The sequence below is a fragment of the Chlorocebus sabaeus genome, chromosome X (genome assembly GCF_047675955.1).
Source record: "Chlorocebus sabaeus isolate Y175 chromosome X, mChlSab1.0.hap1, whole genome shotgun sequence".
NCBI classification, from domain to species: domain Eukaryota; kingdom Metazoa; phylum Chordata; class Mammalia; order Primates; family Cercopithecidae; genus Chlorocebus; species Chlorocebus sabaeus.
In genome coordinates, this window is record NC_132933.1 from 59,411,571 (window position 1) to 59,436,178 (window position 24,608).

The 24,608-nt window shown below is 34.2% G+C and overlaps 1 protein-coding gene across 2 annotated transcripts in view; it reads right to left on the reverse strand.

Moving 5' to 3' along the window:
- Nucleotides 1-471: 471 nt before the first annotated feature.
- FAM133A (family with sequence similarity 133 member A) overlaps nucleotides 472-24,608 on the reverse strand; it is a 37,831-nt gene continuing 13,694 nt past the window's right edge. The window contains exons 3-4 of one of the 2 annotated variants that reach the window (XM_007992217.3): nucleotides 14,155-14,244; nucleotides 472-3,426 (exon numbers count right to left, since the gene is read on the reverse strand). In XM_007992217.3, the coding sequence (XP_007990408.1) occupies nucleotides 2,577-3,323 (747 nt within the window). In that variant the 5' untranslated portion in view covers nucleotides 3,324-3,426; nucleotides 14,155-14,244 and the 3' untranslated portion in view covers nucleotides 472-2,576. Of the gene's footprint in view, nucleotides 3,427-14,154; nucleotides 14,659-24,608 lie in introns of those variants that run through there. The other variant, XM_073013534.1, reaches the window with a different exon arrangement.

Here is a 24,608-nt window from a genome sequence, read left to right on the forward strand (position 1 = left end):
TATTAAATGTTCAACTAAATCTATTCAGTCTATTATCCTCCATATTTCTATAGCACTTGTCTCTGCCATAAGTTCTATAATTAATATAAAAAATACCATTCCTCTTCTTCATCAAGTCCTCATAAGTACTTTTAAAATTTCCTTCTCAAACACTTTACTGGAACTTTTTTACTGCAATCAACAGAATAATGTAGTTTTATTTCCTAGGCAGCATTTCTGATAAGCATGAAATATGGTAGACCACTCTCTCCCTCAATCATTACACAAAAACCAATGCAAATAAAATGAGTATTTCCTTCTACTATGGCATAAATATCACTTCTGAGTCAATCTGTAGACTACGGAAGAATGTGATACAAGGAGGTGAGATATTTTACGTAAATAATGAAATAGATGTTCTAGAGTTCTGTGTTATTGGTCAGATTAGGTTAGGTGATTCTGCAGTAATAAAAAGACCCCAAATCTCAGTGGTTTCACACATAACAGTTTATTTCTTACATTTAAAAAATGTGCTGCAAGTCCATCAGCACTCCAGTCAGGTCCCTTCTAAATAGCGACCTAAGGATCCAGGTTGCATCCGTCTTGTAAGTATGCCATTTGGAACATCTTGCTTTCAGGTCACCATGACAGGCAAAAGAAAACTGGAGGGTCATGCAGAACTTTTTACAGTCCAAAATAGAAATAGAAAATCACTTCCGTTTACAATCCCTCTGCTTGAAGTAGTCAAATGGCATTGCCTAACTACAAGAGGTTTGGAAGTGAATGGGAGCAGATAGATATACGATGAGCTGTAAATGCTTTTGCCATATTCTACAAATAATATAAGCTTATAAAAAGCATTTTAATGAACAATTCTGAAAAACTCTATATGGATACAAAATATCCCATAAATGTAATAGTTTTTATCAGCATAAACATATATTCTTAGGAAAAAGCTAAAGTTATGAAGCTCCAAGGTGATCTAACATGGCATCACTATATGTTCCAAGAACATTAATGAGAGGTTCCAGTATTTCCAATGCAAAAAATTTGGCAAGCCAACATGTTATTTATGTAGCAGATGTTTTTTATCCTTATAATTTTACTTGTGATTGAAGGTAGCTGAGATAAAATCTGCTATTTAAAAACAATAGCTATTGAGCCTTTCATCATGCCAAAATACTTTGTACCTATGACATTACAATTAGCACATCCTCCATCACAGGTGGTTTTTGAGACACAAATTTATAATTTATGTTACTCTGATATATAAAAATGTAAAGTAAAAATATTTTTTCACTTATTTTTACACTAGTGGTAAAAGTGAATCAGCAACAGATACAAGGCACCAAATTGTAGTAAAATATGGACACAGGAAGATCAATGATGTCATTATCACCTACATTTAACTTCTATATAAATTCAATATTAATGCTTAAGACAACAATCTTTTCAACAACAATCTTACTAAGATTTTGGCAGTAGTTTCATGTAACACACGGCGTACTAGAGGTCTGGCACTCAACTTGCGTACAGTAACCAGCTTCAATATGAAGGCATTACATATTTTTTTTTAAAAAACCTTCTCACATGCTATTTTGGCAAGGGTGCAATTAAATACAGTAATGAAATTAATATAGCAAGGTTAAGAAACTACAAACTTGAAACTTATATCCTAAGCATAAATCATATCTTTAAAAAGGATCACCAGTTATATAGAATATGGTCAGATAATTAAAACTTAACAGTATAAAACATGCAAAACAATTTTCAGAATATTTCTTAATCAAAAAACATCAGGGTCTGTTTAGAATGATTTCCATACAAAATGGGTATAAAGTTATTTCAAATCATGTAATATTGTAATACTAAATATTATTCAGTACTGTATAGTAAACAGTGCTGAAGAAGAGGTAAATTTCATAGATATGGGGGCTTACTTATGCTGTAAACTTCTGTCCTTCTTGTTCACTTGAAGCAGCATACAACACCCCAGAATTTCATGAAGTAAGAAAAGGATGGCTGCTGCTCTGGCAAAAACAGGATGTGTAAGAGTCAAAGGCACACTATTCAGCTAGCCACAGTGATTAGCAAACACTTGCCCTTCCCACCCCACATGCTCTTTCCCCATGTAAACAAAGATTCATAAAAGAAAAAAGTAAAATGAACTAAACTTATCTACAAAAGCAAGGTATTTGAGACATCAATATTAAGTCCTTGCATCAAAAACACCAACTACAATTGTCTGGAAATTACGTTTATATTTCACTTATGATGATATTTCAAAGATGTATTCAAATTAAATACATTTAACCTTAGATACACTTTTTTTTTCGTCAAAGTTATTCATTATCTAACACATTTTACTTTAATTTCAAACATTTTATTCACTGGTATGACAACAGAATTTTAGCTCTCAGAGGAATTGACCATTGGAAGGAAGGACAAGCAAACAAAGAAAAATGTATATTTAAGTTGCCAGCAGCCATTATGCCCCTTTCTGGCACAGTGGGATTTGATAGGCAACTCAAAGTCCAGAAATAATTCTACTAACACAGGGAAACTCGGCAAACTCATTCTTGCTTTTTTTCTTGATGTTATCTTGACTTGTGACTTGATCCAGACTTCTTTTTCTTCTTCTTACTACGTTTCTTGTGCTGTTTCTTCTTCTTCTTCTTTACTTTTTCCTTTGCTTGTTCTCGCTCTTCACACCTTCTCTTCTTTTTTGCTTGCACATCCTCTTCAAAATCTGATTCAGATGAGGACTCAGATGATAAAGGTTTATCATCAGGATAACTTTTCTTTCTCTTCTTGCTGAGGCTTCTTATATCCTTTTCCTTCTCTGTTTCATCCTTTGACTTCTTTTTCTTTTTTACAGACTCCTTGCTCTCTGATTCTGATTCGTACGTAGAGCTTTGGGATGATTTGTATGAACGGTTCTTCTTTTTCTTTCTTTTTTTTCCTTGTTTCTTTTCCTCATCCTCAGAATCTGAAGAACTGCTTGAAGAATCAGAGCTTGATGAAGAAGATGAAGACCGACAAGATTTCTTTTTTTTCTTTCTCTTTCTTTCTCTTTTTTTAGATGAGCTCTCATTTCCACTTAATAATTTCTCTCTGCTTTTTTCAAGTTCTTTCTTCCAATTTTCATTCATTTTTTCTTCAAATTCAGCTAATGCTTTTGAGCCTGTTTTTTTATTTTCTAATTGTTTCTTTACTTCTTCCCAGGTGGGCCTGGGTCGATTTAGATAATCTTGGATTGTTGGGCCCACAGATTGAGTTGGGCCTCTCCATCTGGCCATTGCGATAGGATTCATATAGGCTACCCGATTATCCCGCTTCCCCATGGTGCCTGATGTTTCCAAGGGCAGACTCTCAGTTGCCAAAGAGAACAAAGATAGATGCTCTCCTTAAATTCTTTATCTAGAGAAATATCAAGCAAGCTCCACTCTGTAAGAGAAGCAGATGGAATGATTACAAATCAACTTTAATATAAAGACAAAAGAAACATATAAGCTTAATTGTTCACTGCCTATCACATAGCACAGTAGAAATTTCCAAAATCTTATACCACGGGAACAAACAATATACACATTTAAAAATTTTACATATTACAGACACTGTGGTATAAACATAATATAAACTAAATGTGTTTCATGTACCTCATGTAAGATTCTGACAGACCCCTAAAATATTTAATAGCCATTTTCTCTCACATTGTATGATACTTACCTTTTTCCTTTATTTCATTCCTGCTTTATATAGTATATATAGAGAAATTCATATAACTAAAATCTGTACCACACAGACTTTCGCCAATTCAGGAAAGTGCAACACAACCCTCTCCACTCCTTTTGACAGAAGTCCAGGAGTCATAATTGAAAAATCCTTCCCTCAACTGTCAAATCCAATACATTACTAAATCCAGATATTTAAACCTCCACAATAGGCCTCATATCCATTCACTTGTCTCCAAATATACTGTCAACTTAGTCCAGGCCATTATTATCTCTCACTTGGGCTATTAATCTCTAGTACCTAGTTAGTGTTTATTCTCCATCAAGGACTGCTTAGTGTTTGCAATGGATTATCTCATTCAATCTCAAGGCCAAACCTATGAAGTTGGTCCTATCATTATCTCTGTTTCACAGACAGATAAACCGAGGTTTAGAGAATTCGAGTAAAACTCAAAATTTGAACATGAAGTAACATGGCTAATAAATGGCATATCCAGGATTTAACCAAAGGCAGTCTGATTCCAAACTCTGCACAAATAAGGCAACACCAAATTGTCTCCTTACATCAACCTCTTAATAGCATTTTTCCACCCTTACTCCCTTTTATTCTAGTCCCACACTGTAAACAGAGGGATCTTAAAAAACTCCAGTGGCTTTACATTTTAATGAAAATCAAATCCAATCTCCCATAAGGTCCTATATGATGTGCCCTACTTCTGTCTCTTACTTTTGTCTTGTTTCACTCACTCTTTTTCTCAATTCTTTTCATTTGGTTCCTGAAACATGCTGAATTATAGGCTTAGCCAGCATGGCCAATTCCACCTCATCCTTCAGGTTTCAGCTTAAATATCAATTCCTCAGAAAGTCAGCTATTAGGTTAAACTATGTAAAACTATTTTATGGGACACAAACAGTTTAAAGAGCAACAACTTTTTATGGCTTAACCTTATACTAAAGTGGTTTGCCTCTCTGTCTAACGCTCATCTTCATTTTTCTGTATGATAGTTCATCATTTCTTTTACTCAAAACATTTATGAAATTGGTAATTATTTTATTTCTGATTATTCTGTTATATGTGTAACCACTGCTAAAGGTCATGTGTGGCCTATCTTATTCACCATGGTGTTCCCATTACATGACATAGAATCTGGCCCATATTAAGCACTCAAAAAATATTTTCTCAATAATAAACAAACAAATAAATGCATGGATGGATGGATGGGTAACTCTGGGAGTGAGGAAGATTCAGGGGGAGTGTCCTGGAGGTGGTGATGTCTGTTTAGGGTCTTAAAGAATGAACAGGCATTTACCTAGAAAATGAGGAAATTAAGGACAATCTTGGCAGAAGAAACATGAGAAAAGAGCAGCAGATATTTAGTGTTGATGGAACCTAAAGATCAAGAGGGCAGGGGGAAGGAGGTTAAGTTTGCAGAGATAAAAAGAAGCCTAAATATGGAGGCCCTCTTAGGTCATTTGAAAATCTTAGATTTTGTCCTATAGTTGATAGGGAGCCAATAAAGTCTTTTATATAGAAGAGAAAGATGATCAGACATATCACAGATTTTTCTATCAGTCTCCATCTTAAATCTAATCCTTTAAGTCAACCTAGCATACGGACCCATCATAAGCTCAATGCTATAGACATTTCAGTGACTCTTGGTGATAGTTTCCAACATCTTGTTTTCTGTGTTCTTGATCTTATGCTCCTTCCTCTTTAGTTATAGGCAGCCCTTTTAGGTCTTTCTGTAATTTTCATTTTTACTCTCAAATATCATCATGTCTCTGATTTGACCATGTGAAACTCTTAAATACTTCAGTTCATATTCAACTGGCAGCTTCTTTCTGTTACTTGACACAATAGAATAATCCATTCTAATTTCAGTTCCTTGAGACCTAGTCCTGACATCAGCTAGAAAGATAGGCAAAGGTCAGTTAACAAAGGCTTTGGGTGGTATGCTAAGGAGGTTGGAATCTCTCCTGTGGAATTTACAGTGAAGCTAATGGGGAGACATTATTTTAAGCAGAAGAATGATATGGTCATATTTGAGTGTTTAAGGACAATTATTCACAGAGTAAAAGATGGACTGAAGTCAGGTTAAGACAGAAGGCAATGAGATCACTTAAGTTTTCATGTAGACAAGAAATGAAAGAGTCTGAACTCAAACAGCGACACTGTGAATGATAATACTGAGAAATACATGAGATATGTTGAGAAGATTCTATTGAAATTAGTGACAAATTGGATACAAAGGGTGAAAAAGAGAAAGGAATCTGGGGTAAGGCTCTGGCTCGACACATTAGACCAAAGGCAATGACAATGACTAGATAGTAGAGAAAATGGCACAGACTTCAAGAAATGGTTGTAGTTTCCATTTTGGACTCCTGAAGTTTGAAGTGTCTATGAGATTTATGAACAATTATGCATGTAAGAAAGAGGATGTGTGGGTATTGGCACTTTGGAAAGTGATCTGAGTTAGAGATACTGAGCTGGCAGCCACTGAGTGATAGCTAGGGTCACGAGAGAAAACTAAATTACTTTGCAGGGAAATTTCAAATGAAAAAAAGTTTGAGCACTGGATCCAACTGAACACCAACATGCAAGGGGTTGGCAGTGAATGAAAAACCTACAAAGTATACGCTAAGAAATTAGCCAGAGTGGTAAGAGCAGGACTAGCAGCAGAAAAGAGTCACAGAAACACAGGGAGAATAAAGTTTCAAGGTAAGCGTAAGAATCCTTATGACTCTGTAATGTTTAAATTTTCTACAAAAAGCAAGTATCCTTACCTTTGAAAAATTCATAAAAATAGAAAAGATGTTACAGACAACAGTATTAAATGCAGCAGATCAGTTAAATTCAGATCTGAAAATGTCCATTATACTTAGCTATTAAGAAGTCATTAGTAACCTTTGTTAATGCAATCTCAACTAAGAGGTAAAGGCAGAAGCCAGGTGACAGTGGGTTAAAAGACTGAATTGAAAGGAGAATGTAGAGACCGAGAGTACACAGACACAGTCAATATGGAAAGTAAAGAGATAAGAAGGCAATCATAAAAGATGCGGAGTTAAAATTCTTTTATTTTTTTTTTACATGAAAGAAACTTGAGCATATTCATAGGGCATCTAGAAGGATAAAGTACAAAGAAAACATATTTTAAAAACATAGGTAAGAGAAGAAATAGCTAATGTGGCAACATCATAGAGAAAACAGAAAGGAATGAAATTAAACTCAGAGGTAGAAAGAATTTCTTTTCCCAAGAGCAGAGGCAAAGAATAAAGAAAGGGAATGGATGCAGGATTTTTTGGAGGGTGGTAGGAGGTAAAAGGGAGAAAGATGAAGTATTTCTCACATAATAGCCTTCATTTTCATTCAGTGGTAGGTGCCAAGGTCGTCTGTCTGCTCAGATTAAGACAGGATAGAAGTTTTGAGACCAGTAATTAAAATTTGGACTAACAGCAGAGAATGGGAGAGGGTGTTGTCACCATGTAAGTGTTGCTGGAGTTATTCTGAACTGAAGAATCTGTATGATCCTTTCCTAGAGGATAAATCATATTGAGAAAAGAGAAAAAGTAACACCAACAAAGTCTCTTGGTCAAATACTCTGTTTTAAAAGCATTGCGGCTTACTTTCTCTATTTCTATCATAGAACAAGAGTAACTTGATTTTCTGTACGTCTACTTATTTTCATGAAATATGCTAAAATCCTATAAAGGTTAGATGTAAATTGTGACAATCATGCAAGTAATCTGGATATTATAATAATATTTGTTCATTGATTCTTACAATTCCCTTTTTATCATATATTATGTGCCAGATAACTATGCAATGGATATTACAGTTTAGTAAAGGTAATAGTTATTACACAAATATGAAACAAATGAGTATATAATCATAATCATGATTGGGGAGATGAAGGAAAAGTACAGGATGCTATGAAAGAAACAGAGACATAATTCAGAAGGGAAGGTCAAGTCTGAATTACTGACATATCATCTGAGACCTGTGGCATAAACCAGAGCTAGCCAGAAAAAGCAGTTAAACAGGATGGGAGTAATAAAAGAGCCAAAATTGATTCAATGCCCCAAGCAGAAGGAATATCAGATGCTAAGGCCTTGAGGTACAAAGGACAAGCTGAATACAGTGCAAAACATTCATATTACTTTTATAAACTAGTAATCATCTCAATTTCTCCTTTTTGAAAATGATTATACCATCTGTTATGAAACATACTTAGGTAAATGTCAATATAAATGTAAGCTCACAGAAAAGATATTTTAATGTTTCACAATGTAGTTTCTACCACAAATATCACTAAAACTAGTTATTTTAAAGGTCACCTCTACATCATTTAAAGATTACAAATAATTCCAATGAATTTTCACTGAGATGCAAAATTGTAGATAAATTTTCACAGATACATAAATTTGAGTTGAAACATCTTTTTCAAAGTAGCTGGCAATTCCTCTAAGCCTTAATCTGAAACATTCAACTCTTCTGCAAATATCTGGGCATTTGGATGAGGCTCCTATTTAAAAAATCCTTAATGTTCTTTGTTCACACTAGCTCATGTAAGTTACCATGCTGCTGAAACAAATGTATCTTAGAAAGTTTCTTAAAGGATTTAAGATAGGCATGGGTCTGTCAAATTATAAAATGACTATAATCTTCACATATAACAATATCTTTAATTACCACAATATGTTTGGCCATTTCACATTGGATGATAATATAGAAAATAACAATAGTGCAATCTAAGTCACAGGATAAATGAAAAATAAAGAGGGATTTTTGGAAAATTTAATCATATATCATAATTTCCATGAAATATATAGCTCTAGCAATGGTGTGTAATATAATATCTTTTTTTTCCTAAATAGAAGCCAAGCATGAGCACATCCTATTCTAGTTGTCAACATGACTGTTCTGAAGCAGAAATTATCACTCTTATCCTGACTGGAATCAACATGGTAGAAAACTGTGCAGTGTGGAAACAATTCTTCTCATGTATATTCCCTCCAGCATAGTTCTGTCATGCAGCATTAGTCATTCTAAGGAAAATGTGAGAATTTAAAATATGTCTTCCCCTTTCTTCCCTCTACAGAACTGTCAAGTGACAAACAGTCAATCTCTGCCATCTTAAGGATGATATCTGAAAGCTTATAGAAGCAACAAAATATTGTAGATGGAAGTGATAAGATAGAAAAGAATGATGTGAGAGGGTAGAAGCTCCAAGTATAAATGTTTGTCAAATGTTTGCTTTGAAGAAATGGGCACTTCACCCTCTCATTTACCTTAATATAGTAAGACATTTTGAATTTTGTGTTCAGAAAAACACATCATCACTATTGTTTAGCTTTTATGCCAATCAAGTGATATGTATTTTTAAACATGCTTTTTATTTAAAATAGTTTTAGGTTTACAGAAAATTTGCAAATATTGTACAGAGAATTCCTGTATCCCGTGCATCTAGTTTCTCTTACCATTAATATCTTATATTGATATGGAACATCTACCACAACTAATGAACCAATACTGACACACTATTGTTAACTAAAGTCCATACTTATTCAAAGTTCCTTAGTTTTCAGCTAAGTCCTTTTACTGTCCCAGAAATCCATCTAAGATGCCATATTACAAGTAGGCATCGTGTCTCCTAGACTCCTCTGAACTGTGGCAGAGGAATTTGTTTTTGATGACTGTTACTGTCTTGAGGAGTAATCATCAGATATTTATTTTATAGAGTGTTTATTTTATATTTATATTATTTTATTTTATCTTTGAGACAGGATCTCACTCTGTTGCCCAGGCTGGAGTGCAGTGACACCATTTGGCTCACTGAAACCTCTGCCTCCTAGGCTCAAGCGATTCTGTTGCATCAGCCTCCTGAGTAGCTGACACTACAGGCACGTGCAACCACATCTGGCTAATTTTTGTAATTTTTTGTAGAGACAGGGCTTCGCCATGTCACCAAGGCTGATCGCGAACTCCTGGACTCAAGTGATCCACCTGCCTTGGCCTTCCAAAATGCTGGGATTACAGGCGTGAGCCACAGTGCCTAGCCTAGAATGCTTTTCAATTTAGGTTTGTCTAGTATTTTTTTTTTTTTATCATAGCTATACTTAGATTGTAAGTTTTTGGGAGAAATAACACAAAGGCAAGTACCATTCTCATCACATCATATCAAGGGTATGTACTACTAACTTATCACTAAGGTTACTAACTTTAATCACCTGACCAAAGTAGTATTTATCAGCTTTCTCCACTCTAAGATTATTCTCCTCCCATTTCCATACTGTACTCTTTGGAAAAAAAAGTCACTATGTGCAGCCCACACTTACAGAATGGGAAGTTATGTTCCAACTTCTTGATGGCAATATGCCCACATAAATTTTCTGGAACTCATCTGTTACAGGAGATTTTTCCATTTATCCCCATGTGTTAAGTCACTTATTTATACGAGTATGGATTCATGATTATTAATTTTATACTTTGGGTAATATTTCAATACAATTTTATTTTGTTGCTTAAACTATTCCAGCTTTGGCCATGGAAAGCTCTTTTAGTTAGCTCCTGTGCCCCTCTGACATTAACTCCCTCATTTTGTTTCTTAAGTACTCCCTTACTTGCTGGCTCTTACAAGATGCTCCAGTATAATTTTGTATAACCCTTGCATTAGCCCTAGAATCAGCCATTTCTACAGAGCCCAGGTTCCTTTTACTGTAGAACTATAATAGGAAACAAGACCTTGGCACTGGGTGTGCTCATTGTTATTGGGTATTGTTTCTTCTAGGCCTTCTCAATGGACAGAGCTACAAAATATATAAAATGTTTTCAATTCATTCAATCACATATTAAGTTTAAATTAAGTACTTGGCACCAGACAGGAATTATTTAAAGATGATATATAGAATACTGTGTTGACTATAACGGACATCTAGGTGATATGACTGAGTCACCATCGACAAAGTCCATTTATTTCTCAAGTAGCAGGAATGGATCTGTCCTGTATATACTTCTGAAATTATTTGAAAGTCTAAGAGTATAGTCTAATAAAAAGGGTAAAGGTCGTCAGAGAAACTAAATTCACAAGCTTTGTCCCTTTAGCACTTTACCCTAGTCAAGAAGTCATGAACTAAATAACAACAGTTTCTATAGTTCCAGTGTCAATGCTTTAGGAAATCCTCTGTAGAAAACCATTATATACATAAATACCAAATTCAAATATGCATTTTCCAAGAAGGTACTTGTTTTGAAAATGCATTTCATGTTTTGGATACTCACTAGCAACTTTCTTGATTCTTTCTTGACAACAGATTTTGCTCTAGAGCACTATGTTCAGATATAGTGGGACATGACTATACATGAAGTAACCAAAATGTCCTAGAGCCCTGAGAATTCCAGCCCCTCTATTCCACGGGTCACCTTACATGAAACAAATCTAATAAAATACTAGTTTCTTTCCATCTGTGTGATATGACTACTCATATAAAAATACACCCCAAACAAATAAGGTTTGCCCTATATTCTCTGCCCATTGTCCTCGTTCCTATTTAACAATGTAAGTTTTGTAGAAATCCTTGACAAGGTTCTTCAAATTACAGTCTTATTAAGCTAGTGTTGTTCAGCACTGAACACCTAAAATTAATTTTATTTTGATTTGACCAGTATGCAAATGAAAAATTATTTCAAACTTTCATGGTGAGATCAAACTGGATTTTCCATTTATTTCTTATAATTTCACCTACATTTTAAACTAAAGCAATATATTTTATAGTAGAGGACCATAATACGCCCTTTGAGGCAATGCACTGTGCATACAAACTGATTTGCAATCTAAAATATGTCAACAATTCCCTAGCATCTAGTGCCAAGATATACTTGTCATCTCATCTAACAAGTTATCAAAGATAAGGCCTTAAGCATAGGAAGCAAAATACCAGGGGAGTTCTTTACTATTTTTCCCAGTGAACATAATTCAAAACATATCTATTTGTGCATGGCTTTTACTTGGTTTTACATGTATCAGTGCCTTCTGCAAACTGCCACTCCCACATAAATTTTTTAATGTATTTCTGAAAACAGAACAGAGAATTTGATGCAAATATACTGGCTGAGAAACAGCCAAAAGTAATACAGTTATTTATTGAAGCTGGATATACTTATATGAGTTTTAGATTTTCTCACATTAGAAATATCTATATATATGTACATGTCCTTAAAATCCAAAGGCCAGAGTACATTTGTTAACATAACTAAATTATAGATGGCTACTGAAAATAATAGCATGGAATGGTCAGAAGCATCAAAAACTGTGCTAATTGATATTATCATTATCATACTGGAATCAAAAAGGACTACATTTCCATAACTGGCATGATTTGAAAAACCAAGTGGAGGGATCACTCAGTATTCATCCTCAGAGGGAGAAAATTTAAAATGGAAAAATGTCTTAAGCTGAGGTTGAAACTGGATGGCAAAAATATATAATCTGAATGTAGGTGATTCATTCATTCACTCAACAAATTTTTACTGAGATCCTACTGTGAACCACACACTGGTATTAGAGAAGGCTTTATGGGGCTTACTTTTTAGAGGAGGAAAATAATTAGCAAATTTGGGTTTTATTCCAAATATATCAGAATGAGTCTAACCAGGACTTTAATAGAAAATACTGGGAGTGGCAGTTGGGAGATGGATAGAGGAAAAAGTTAAGTGACATAATGAGAAAACAGGCAGATAAATCTAGAATGTAGAAGATTCCATAAAACAAACAGCTGATTTCTTCTAAAAATCAATTTCATGGAATAAAAGAAAAATTATTTTAGGAAAAAAACTTTAAAGAGATATAACCGTTATTTAATCCTAGTTCAATTAAAAAAAAAAAAAAACGTGTATCAGAGACTTCTTTCTAGAATGATGAAATGTTCTCAGATTAAGATGATGGCTGTACAACTTTTGTAAATTTGCAGTAAATCATCAAACTGTACACCTAAAATAAATAATTCTCATGGTATAAAAACTCCAATGAAACTTAAAAACTGGGTGCAGGCATCGAAGATATCTAATACTGATTAGGCATTAGATGATAGGAAAATACTTTAAGTAGCTTAAATATGATAATACTGCGATTACAGAGAAAGGCTTTATTTTTAGGCAAAATATGCTGCAATATGTGCATATGAAGCATCATGAGGTCTGTAACTTACTTTCAAATTATGCAGCAAAACAGAGAAAGCAAATAGAACAAAATGATAAAAATTCTTGACTCTAGATTATGGGTATATAGGTGTTAGTCTTCAGGTTTTCCAAGTGCTTAAAAATTTCATAAGAAAAAGTTGGAAAATATATTATTTTTAAGAGATTAAAAGAAAGTCACTGGAAGATAATAGGTAGGGAATGACAATCTGTTGTTACTGGTCATATTAACAAACAAATTGGACCTGCTTACTATATGATTTGATCAGTTAGACAGAAATATCTCAATGCTGTGAATACTGAATACATTTAGTATTTATTAGAAAAAATAATTGATGATGAAACTACAGACAGACTTGGCCTAATGTCATGTGTGCGGCAGTATGAATAGCGGTAATGCAATTCACCTTTCCTTTCTGCTTTCTCTGTCCCATCTTTTACCTTTCAGTTTTGGCTAGTTTACTTTTGTTACGCCAAACACATAAAAGTCAAGAATCCCTAAGGTACATGGCATAATAACCAAAGACCTTAACTAAATCTATGAACTTCAACCTAAATAATTTAGCCACTGATTAACTCTTCCTCTTTATCTTCTGCCAAATTCATTCTCCCCTCTGTCTGTACTTCAAGCTCAGTAGCTTCTTTCTGTCAGTATCCCTGATAAGCCATATTCCCTCTGCCCAAGACCTTTTCAAGTACTATTCCCTCCCTAAGTGCAACCTTAGTATCATTTACATAGGGAAGTCTTTCTTGATGTCCTTGAAAAAGTTAGGTGTGGTAATTATACTCTAATTATTTGTGTAATCATTTATTTAATATAATTTCCCCCAACTAGATCATGGATTCTATGAGGAAAGGATTAATGTCTTGAGAGTTCAACACTAAAGCTCTCAAAAAAATAAGCAAATATACATGTTATTATTTATCTCATTTATAAACCAAAAGAAACCACCTGTATTACCCTCATTTCCTCTAAAATCTGTTGCTCCATTTCTCTGCTTACTGTTATAGCAAAACTCCTGGAAATAGCTACTTACAAAAAGTTTTCAACTCCTTTCTTCTCAGTTTCTCTTGAATTCATAGCAATGGAACTTTCACCTCAACCACTCCATGGGAATTTTTCCTGTCTAGGTTATGAATGACCTCCATGTCACTAAATCTCATGATCAATGATTATTCTTCATTTTAACCTCATGGATCAGCATAATTTGACAGAGTGGATCACTCCCTCTTTCTTGAAACACTTACCTCAATTGGCTTCCAGGATAACACACACTCTAGGTTTTCCTCTCACCTTTCCCAGCTGCTTCTTTCTAAGTTCCTTTTCAGGTTCTTCCACTTTTACCACAGATAAATGAGAAATAAGATAATATTTGTCAAAGTTATTGCACTAACATGGCAGTAAATTTTAGGTTACAGAACTAAAACTTAGAAAAAATGTAAGAAAATTTGAAGAGGTACGTGACCAGAACAAAATATTGTTTTATCAGGCAAATTAATCACTCTTTTTAGAAAGTTACAATTAGCACTTTCTTACCATTATTGTCATTTATTCAATTGTAAACAACTATCTACTATGAAGAACTATAGATTGGTCCCTGCTCTCCCACTTTTTCTACCTATAATTGTCTACCTAATGTATTCCTTCCTCACTGCCTATTGAAACCACTCTACCCTCAATCTAATCATTGTTCTAAAACCCAATTTCTTTAAACAAAATTCTTCCCCATCACCTACACTTCTTTTTTATATTTCAATAGTACTTTAAACCTAATAAAGTAAATTAATGAAAGAGTGACTGCGGTAATATTTATAAAATAATTTTCCCCACCCTAAGTAATCTAAGAAATAAATTCATTTTTAATGATCCTCAGTTTCTCTAAACTTTGATTGTCAAAAAAACTGATGAATATAGAACTCTCTGACAGTAAAAACAGCTATTCCTACAAAACAGGGACTCAAAGTATGGTCCCATGACCATGGGGATCTTCAAGATCCTTTCAGGGAGTCTCTAAGGTTCTCCTTTTTCTTACCATGTATTTGTGTAAGATCTGATGTTCTTCATATATTTCAACTAAAATATCATATCACAACAGACTGAAAGTAGAAACGGATAAGAGAATTATTAAGCTAGGCATTAAGGAGAGTTTTAAAAATATGCAATAGTATATCTTGTTCTCCCTAAATGTTTTTAATTTGGAAAATAAAATTATATTTTATAAAATGTTACCTGATTAACAGGTAATGGGTTTATTCTTGGTATTTTCAAACAGGTTAAATATTGTAAACATTTCTCAGTTTTACTTTTAATACCACAACTACCAGTAGCTACTATATATCAGATATTATTTACCACATAAACAAATGCTTTCTAAGGTTCTTGGTAATTTGTAACAGCGTAAAGTAATCCTGAGACTAAAAAGTTTGAGTAACTTCGCTCTGAAAAAATGTTTCTCAAATAATACCCACTGACCACCTGCCTTTTTTTAATTAAAAACATATTTTTATTTTTAATATATTAACCTGCCTATTTTATATATATATATTTTACATTTTCAACATGGACTCCAGTTGATTGTTATACACATTAAAATTAGAAAAATCAAGGGAAGGGGTATATAGACTTTGAAGTCTGTTTAATTCAAACTCTAGCTCGGACACTTCCTGGTTGTAACCCTAGCCTATACTACTCTTTTTTTTTTTTTTTTTTGAGACAGAGTCTCGCTCTGTCACCCAGGCTGGAGTGCAGTGGTGCGATCTCGGCTCACTGCCAGCTCTGCCTCCCGGGTTCACGCCATTTTCTTGCCTCAGCCTCCCGAGTAGCCGGGACTACAGGCGCCCGCCACCATGCCCGGCTAATTTTTTGTATTTTTAATAGAGACGGAGTTTCACTGTGTTAGCCAGGATGGTCTCGATCTCCTGACCTCGTGATCTGCCCGCCTCGGCCTCCCAAAGTGTTGGGATTACAGGCATGAGCCACCACGCCCGGCCCCCTATACTACTCTTAAGCAATTTCCAGCTCTTAGTTTCCCCTCCCCCTATGTCCGGAATCCTATTCTAACTGCATATATTCAATTAAATAATTGCTCATCTCTTGAAGAAGCTCCAAGATTTTGTATCAGAGAAGTTTTAGAGGCAGTAATCTGGGTCTGAGAGAAAGGACACTGGAAAGGACACTTGTACTTCCGTAAGAGGCACGTTGTTTTTACTTAAATTGTTTTGAGGTGGCTATGAGAAGATGATGGTGATTTTAATGGGATTCTCTTTCCCAGGCTACTCCTTGCCATTGACACTTACCTATTTGCTTCTGCTATAGAACAGCAAGGGCCCCCTCAAAAGATTTTATTTCCTCTTCTTCACCTCCAAGCATATGGCGGTGAAGACGGCAGCCATTTTGTCTTGCCCTAGCCCCAACCCAAATCAGTTATTCTTATCAAACTGCCTGCTACCTCCTCAATGCTCATTGTGGTTTGAATACACAGTTCTGACCAATCACAGGCTTAGAACTGGTTAGAATGTTTCAATTCAGTCAGTTAACAGAAACCTAACAGAAACCCATGACATTTTGCCCAGCAGTGAACCATCCTTTTAAGAAAGTGTTTCCTCTGTATAAGAGTACTGCTCATAGTTCATTAACCCTCAGCATGAGAATTATACAGAGCGATGTTTAAAAATGCAGATTCCTGTGTTTCATCCCAGACCAAGTGTATCAGAATCTCTGGGAATAAGACCTAGGAATTTAAAAAATGTCTTCAGGGGCTAGGCATGGTGGCTCATGCCTGTAATCCCAGCACTTTGGGAGGCGAGGTGGGCAGATCACCTGAGGCCAGGAGTTCGAGACCATCCTGGCTAACACGGCGAAACCCCGTCTCTACTAAAAATACAAAAATTAGCCGGGCGTGGTGGCGGGTGCCTATAGTCCCAGCTACTTGGGAGGCTGAGGCAGGAGAATGGCGTGAACCCGGGAGGCGGAGGTTGCAGTGAGCCGAGATTGTGCCATTGAACTCCTGCCTGGGTGACTCCATCTCAAAAAAAAAAAAAACTTCAGAAACTAAAGTCTGAAAACCATTGCCATAGGAAAAATTTCACATTAAAACAATACAGAGAATAGGAAAAAATGCATATTCTTTATCATCATCACCTAGTTCTTTTACCAATTGCAAACAGATGGATGTTGTCACCAACATGCCCTTCTATATAGACATATTTGTTTCCTTCCAATTAGACACTGCTATTCTTTCAGTGTCCTAGTAGTACCGGGAGTAGTGAGGCTAATTCTCCCTATCTAAAGTCATAAGATATTTAAGTATAAATCAGAATGCCCATGCAATAGCTTATACTGGTAAATATTATAAACACAGGAATGTTTAGTTTAATAACCAGCATATTCTGTCTCTATTAGAGGATATACATACTTTTGTATGGATATCATACATTAAAATCATAATCAGAGTTTTCCTTGGTGAGCCTGGAATCATTAAAAAGGGAGTCAGTAGATTTTTTTAATGATTTTTTTTTGATTAAACCTCAAGGTTTAATTTGATGTACTTACTCATCTCCATTATTGAGATGGGGACTGGAACATTCCAATCTACTAATCAGGACACTCTTTTTCCTAGACAGTGCTGGAAACCTGCAACCAGGTCTCTGATTTTCCCTAATGGAGTTTTCTTTCTGATAATTCATTCTCCTGTTAAATGATTAGATTTCATTTTTCAATTTATAATCACGGTCTATTTGTGTCTCCTTCAGACTCAATCAAAACTCTGGGTGCTTCCAAATTGAATTATCTACTCACCAGTCATCTCTTGGGTTAATTTTGCAGGTGTTTTATCTTACTGGGGATTTAAATTTTTCCTAATTTCACCTTGAATTTCTGACCCTTTGAATTGATTTCACACAATACATCGAATTTTAAAGTACAAGCAATCAACTTTTAAAGAGATCTCAAGAATGTTTAGTATAATGTCTATTAATTGTAAAAATCCCATGGCAGAAGTTTTTCATTGTGTTATATTAACTGGAGAATATTTTCAATGTGGTTTACTGCATCAAAAGATATTCCATATGAAACCATTATAAACAAGCATGTAATATCTTTCTCAAAAGATGCTCAGTAATAGACAATTTTCATCTGCATTTTGCATTTCTACCTGTGCTTCTCTTGATCTTACTCTCACCTTCTAAACATAGATGATCCCTGTGCTGCCAACCCAATATTATTTTTTCTCTGTGCTCACTTGTTCTTTCCCTTTAAAAAAATGTACCTTGGGTTTTGTAAAAGGTCTAAAATACAGGTGCTTTATTGTACTGGATAATAACCAATATTTTAACTTTAACAAATATTATATTCATAATCTATTATCTAGGTAATTCTTTATTCAACTTTTTACACTGTGGAAATACTTCAAAAGAACAATTTCAAAGAAGCAAATGCTAACCTTGTCGTTATTTCAAAGTTAAAATTTTCTTATAAAACTTTTATAAGAAACATTAGTTACAAAAAGCAAAAGCATTAAAATTAGTACTAAAATGCATGGATGCATGCTACCTTTAGAAGGGGTTTGGACTTCAAAAAGCGTTCTAATGTTGCATCTTAACTTGTACTGGTTATGAAACCATAGGCTGATCTTTTAGCCTTTATTAGGACAGTCTTCACATTGGTACAATGAAAAAAGCTGTCTCTATCTTGTGAGTTTTTGTGAAAATCAAATATGGCACTAATATGAGCACACTTCCAAAAGGCAAATGTGTCATACTGATGTAATTTCATATTGTTAGAATTGTTAATATTAAGAATTATCATGCTGTCACAAGGATATAAAGGGAGGACCATGTGGCTCTATTTAACAAAAATTCCAAAGCAAATTTTGAAATTAAAGAATATATATCTCAGTGACATTACACTCTCTCTCCCTCTCTCTCTCTCTCTCAGGTCAGCTTTTAGGAGGATCCTATACATAATACAGATGACTATGCAAATATTGTACACTGGGTTTGCCCAGCTTGCATACATATTATTTACTCTTTTCTGTGTCCAGTCCATCTTCCATACTGCCAACTCTAGTTACCTACTTTAAAATAAAACCCTGACTTTTAAAAATGTCATTAGTTTGTCAGAAAGACCCTGGCTTCCACTTGCTTCTCCAAACTTATCTCCCCTTAACTTTCTTCTTCTTATTCTCTTTTCTTCCTTGACTCATCACTATGACTCCTATGCTACAGCCCTAGAAAATATCTTACAGTTCCTCAAATATTTCTGGGTCTTTTCTAACTCTTTGACTTTAAACAATCATCATCGTTTCCTTTCACTGGAAACCTTTCCTTTAATCACTGACTTTTCTGGTCCTCTTAGTAGGAAATAATTTCCTTCTACCCTATATTTTCATGACATGTTGTTCACTCATTCATTCAAACAGTATTTATGGAGTGTCTATTATGTTCCAAACACTGTGCTAGGAAATGCTTATAACACGGAGGTAAACAATACTACCATGGTTCCTAACCTCACAGATTTTATGGATGTTCATATTAAATAAATCACAAGTAACTACATAATTAAAAATATGACAGTGCCATAAAGGTTCAATGGCAGCACATTACTACTGCCTAGTCTACAGGATCCTTAGGGCAGCAATGATGATTTATTCATCCATTATTTCCTGTGGTATTGAACACATAAGAAGTGCTGGAATATATCTGTTGTTTACTTAAATTATGTAGCCAATCTCAGTAACTGTTTTATCACCATGCTAAAACATAGAGTCTATTCAATACAAAAAAGGAAACTATTTAGTAACCTAAATGTTTTGTCTTTATAAGACAAGTGGTAGTTTAACTGTTTTTTTGACTGAATTGGCATCTCAATACATATTATGTTACTGAGCATTTGGAGCTAGAAGCACTTGGAACATAAATTCTCGTAAACATACACAGATGACAGAACTTCCAGTTAATACTAGATGAGAAGATCAGGAAATCCTTTCCCCCAAAAGTATTACAGGTTGAGTATACCTAATCTGAACATCAGAAATCCAAAGTGCTTCAAAACCCAAAAAGTTCTGAGTGGCAACACGACATTCACAGGAAATATTTATTGGAGCATTTTGGATTTTGAATTTTCGATTAGGGTTATGGAATCGGTAAGTATAATGCAAATACTTACCTGTATAAGCGTGGACAAAATTAACAAAGCAACCATTTTGGTACTCTGGAAATTAACCAAAAACCCACCTCCATTTGAGAAGCATTTATGCTTGAAAAATCTCTGACTTTTGGATAAGAATAGTAAGTAACTGTAACCTATAGCTGCTCCCATACTCCCCACCCCCAGCTCATTTAGCTCAGATGTTCTATCAGGACTCATACAATGAAAAACATAAAACATTACTGAAAGAAATTAAAGAATATCTAACTAACTAAAGAGACATTTCATATTCTTGGGTTGGAGGGATCAGCACTGTCAACATGGCAATTCTCCCTAGTTTGACCGATAGATTAAATCCAAGGCCTATAAAAATACCAGCTGGCTTCTTCACAGAAATTGACAAGTTGATCCTAAGACTGACATATTGATTGGAAAATTCATATAAGAGTACAAGGGATCCAGAATAGCTGAAACAATCCTGAAAAAGTAGAGTAAAATCAGATGACTCATACTTTCTGATTTCAAAACTTACTATAAAGCCAGTTAAGACAATGTGGTGTTGACATATAATATAAATAAGTGGAGCAGAATTGATAGTTTAAAAACAAATCCATACATTTATGGTCAATTGATTTTCTACAAAAGGACAAAGACAATTCAGTGGTGAGATAGTCTTTTCAACAAATGGACATTTGTATATCCATCTTTTTTGGAAAGAAAGAAATTAGACACTTCACATCATATATAAAAAGTTAACTCAAAGCAGATCACAGACCTAAATGTAAGACCTAAAGGTAAGAGCTAAAGTTATAAAATTCTAGAAGAGAATATAGGAGAACATTTCCATGAGTTGGGGTTGGGCAAAGAGTTCTTAGGTAAAATATTGAAAGCATGTTTCAAAGAAGAAAAAAAATTATAAATTGGACTTCATCAACTTGTGTTACTCAAAAGTCATCATTAAAAGAACATAAGAGAAAATATTGCAAATCATACATCTGATCATATCCAGAATATTTGAAAAACTCTTACAAGTCAATAATTATTACGACCAAAAAATTAAAAATCGGCAAATAATTTGAATAATTATTTCTTCAAAGAAAATACCCAAAATGGTTAAAAGAGGTATGAAAAGATGTTCAACATCATTAGTCATTAGGGAAATGCAAATCAGAAGTCAACAAGAAACTACTACATATACACTAGAATGACCATAATAAAAAAGGCAAATTATACCAAGTGTTGATGAGGACACACAGAAAGTGGCCCACAGTGCATTTGCTGCTGGTAATGTCATATAGTACAGCCACATTGGAAAATATTTTGGTAGTTTCTTAACAAATTAATCACAAATACACCATACAACACAGCAATTCTACTCCTAGAAATATATCTATGAGAAACAAAAACATATGTTTACACAAATACATGTATGTAAACATGTATAGTAGCATTACACATAATAACAAAAATAACTGGAAACAGTCCAAATATTCACCACCTAGTAAACGGATGAATAAAATGTGATACAGTCATACAATGGAATAGTATTCATCAATTAAAAAGAAAAACTATTGATCCATGCTATAACATGGATGGACCTCAAAAACATAAGTGAAAGAAGCCGGGCATGACGGGGAATATACTGTATGATTCTATTTAGATAAAATGTACAGAAAAGGCAAATTTATATAGACAGAAACCAGAAGAGTATTTGCTTAACCCTGGATGTAAAAACAAGTATTGACTGCTAACAGGCCCTAGATAACTTTTTGGGGAGACAGGAAAATTCTAACAATTATGGTGATGGTCGCACAACTCTCTATAAATTTACTAAAATTGTTGAATTATACACATATAATGAGTGAAATTTATGGTATGTAATTCTATTTCAATAAAGGTTTTTAAAAAACACACAGGGATATAGTGAATAAAAACAATTTAGTGGATTTTCTTAAGTCCTTACTTAGCTTTATTAGGCTCACCATATGCACCCATTTTCATAATTTCTACTTCTATACTAACACTCTTTACACCTAGATCTATATCTCCAGCCCTGACTTCTAAGCTTTTTTTTTTTTTTTTTTTTTTTTTCCAGTTTTCACCTCATACAGTTGGTTACCTCTTATACTCCTCCTGGCAAAAGGTAACTCCTCCACCTCTTGCTTTCCTTCTCAATTTTCCTCTACCTATTAGTGGCACCTATATTTTCCCATGTTTCTCACAACTTCAGTGTTGTCTTCAGTCTCCTTATCTTAATCCCATATTAAATTAGATTTATTAATATTAAATTTTCTCCAAAGCATCTCTTAAATGTGCTGTTTCCATTGTCTCATCAAATAAGTCTTGCTGGTTTTTATATCCTTATGCATAGGTGCTAAAGCAATCTACCTCATGTTCTATCTTCACATCACCACAGTCCTTGGAAACTTGTAGTGTCTTTAAATTTACATATGCATTTTTTCAACCAAAAATACCTCCTGAAAAAAAAAATATAGATAAACAAAAAATAACCATGGAGTACACTACTTATATGTAAACATAGTTAATACCTTGTTGATTATACTTCCAGATATTTTAATGCATATTTATACCCTTTATTTAAAAAAACAAGATTATATACACAATATTTTGTAACTTGCTTACATAACTAAATACTGTATCATGATCATTTTTCTAAGTCAATAAATATTTATCACTATTGATAGCAGATTAGTGTTTCTTTGGATATATGGACTTTATTGTATTTAATCAACTATTACTTTTACCAAAATTTTTAAAAATTTAATTAAAAGATGATTGCTGTGGCCAGGCGCAGCAGCTCACGCCTGTAATCCCAGCACTTTGGGAGGCCGAGGTGGGAAGATCACCTGAGGTCAGGAGTTCGAGACAAGCCTGTCCAACATGGTGAAACCCCATCTCTACTAAAAACACAAAAATTAGCTGGGCATGGTGGCAGGCAACTGTAATCCCAGCTACTTGGGAGGCTGAAGCAGGAGAATCACTCGAACCCGGGAGGCAGAGGTTGCAGTGAGCCGAGATCGCGCCATAGCACTCCAGCCTCGGGGACAAGAGTGAGACTTCGTCTCAAAAAACAAAAGCAAAAACGAAAAAATGATTGCTGTTACCTATTATATTAAATCTAAATTTATAACCGTTGTATTCTCCAATACCATCTCTATATTTTCCAACATAATCCCTTTATGCCAGACAAAGCAATCTGCTTGTACCACACACACATATATATATAGTTATATATATACATGTATATATACATATATATAGTTAAGTCATGTATTTATATTTTCTTATATCCTTAGCACTGATATTTAAAATTTTTACATTATTTATTTTACTTATTTATATAATTGTTCTGGGAGTGTCTCATACTTGTATTTTTTTCTCTCCTAAATCAGATTGTGAGCTACTCCTAAAGCAATTTTCAAGTTTGTTTTTTCTGTCCCCCAAAAGCAATCAATATGGTGGTACATATACAGTAGGTAATTAAATTAGTATTGATTTAAATTAATGACTCTCATTCTTGCATTCATGCATCATAAGTTCATTTGGCAAAAATGATTTCGAGAAAATGAAATGAAATGAAAAAACTTTTATTATAAGCTAATGAACATCTACTACATACATAACACTGGGTTATCAAGAAAACAAATAAATAAATGATACATGATCTCTCCTCTCAAGGGGTTTATAATCTATATGCGAAAAGTGAGGCACATAAATAGTTAGACAAAGATACAATACTACCATTGAAAAAAGATATTAACAAGCAATACATGATTAAAAGAAAATGAGGAAACAGAAAACCAGTGATTCAGGGACCAGAAAAAGGAGAGCTAAGCCTTAGAAAAGATAAGTTGAATATTAAAATATGAGAGATTTGGAGAAAAGGCAACCCTTACACAATACTGATGGGAATGTAAATTAGTATAGCCATTTTGAAAAAAATTTGGTTGTGCCTTAAAAAACTAAAAATAGAACTACCATATGATCCAGCAATCCCACTGCTGGGTATATATACCTCTGCCAAAAAAAAAAAAAAAAAAAAAAAAAAAAAAGAATAAAGAAAAATCAGTATATCAAAGATGTATCTATATTCCCATGTTTATTGAAGCAATTTTCATAATAGCCATGATATGGAATCAACCTAAATGTCCATCAACAGATGAACAGACAAAGAAAATGTGATATACAAACATAATGGAATGCTATTCAGCCATAAAAAGAGTGAAATCCTGTCATTTGCAGCAACATGGATGAATCTGAAGAAGATTATGTTAAGTGAAATAATCCAGAGACAGAAAGATTCCACATGGTCTCACTAATACGTAGAATTTAAAAAGTTGTTCTTATGGAAGTAGAAAGTAGATTAGTGGTTAACAGAGGATGAGGAAGGTAGTGAATCCGTCTGGGGATGGGAAGAGATTGGTCATTGCTACAAAGCTACAGTTAGGAAGAATAAATTCCGGTGTTCTATTGCATAGTAAGATGACTAGAGTTATCGACAATGCATTGTATATTTCAAAATCGCTAGAAGAAA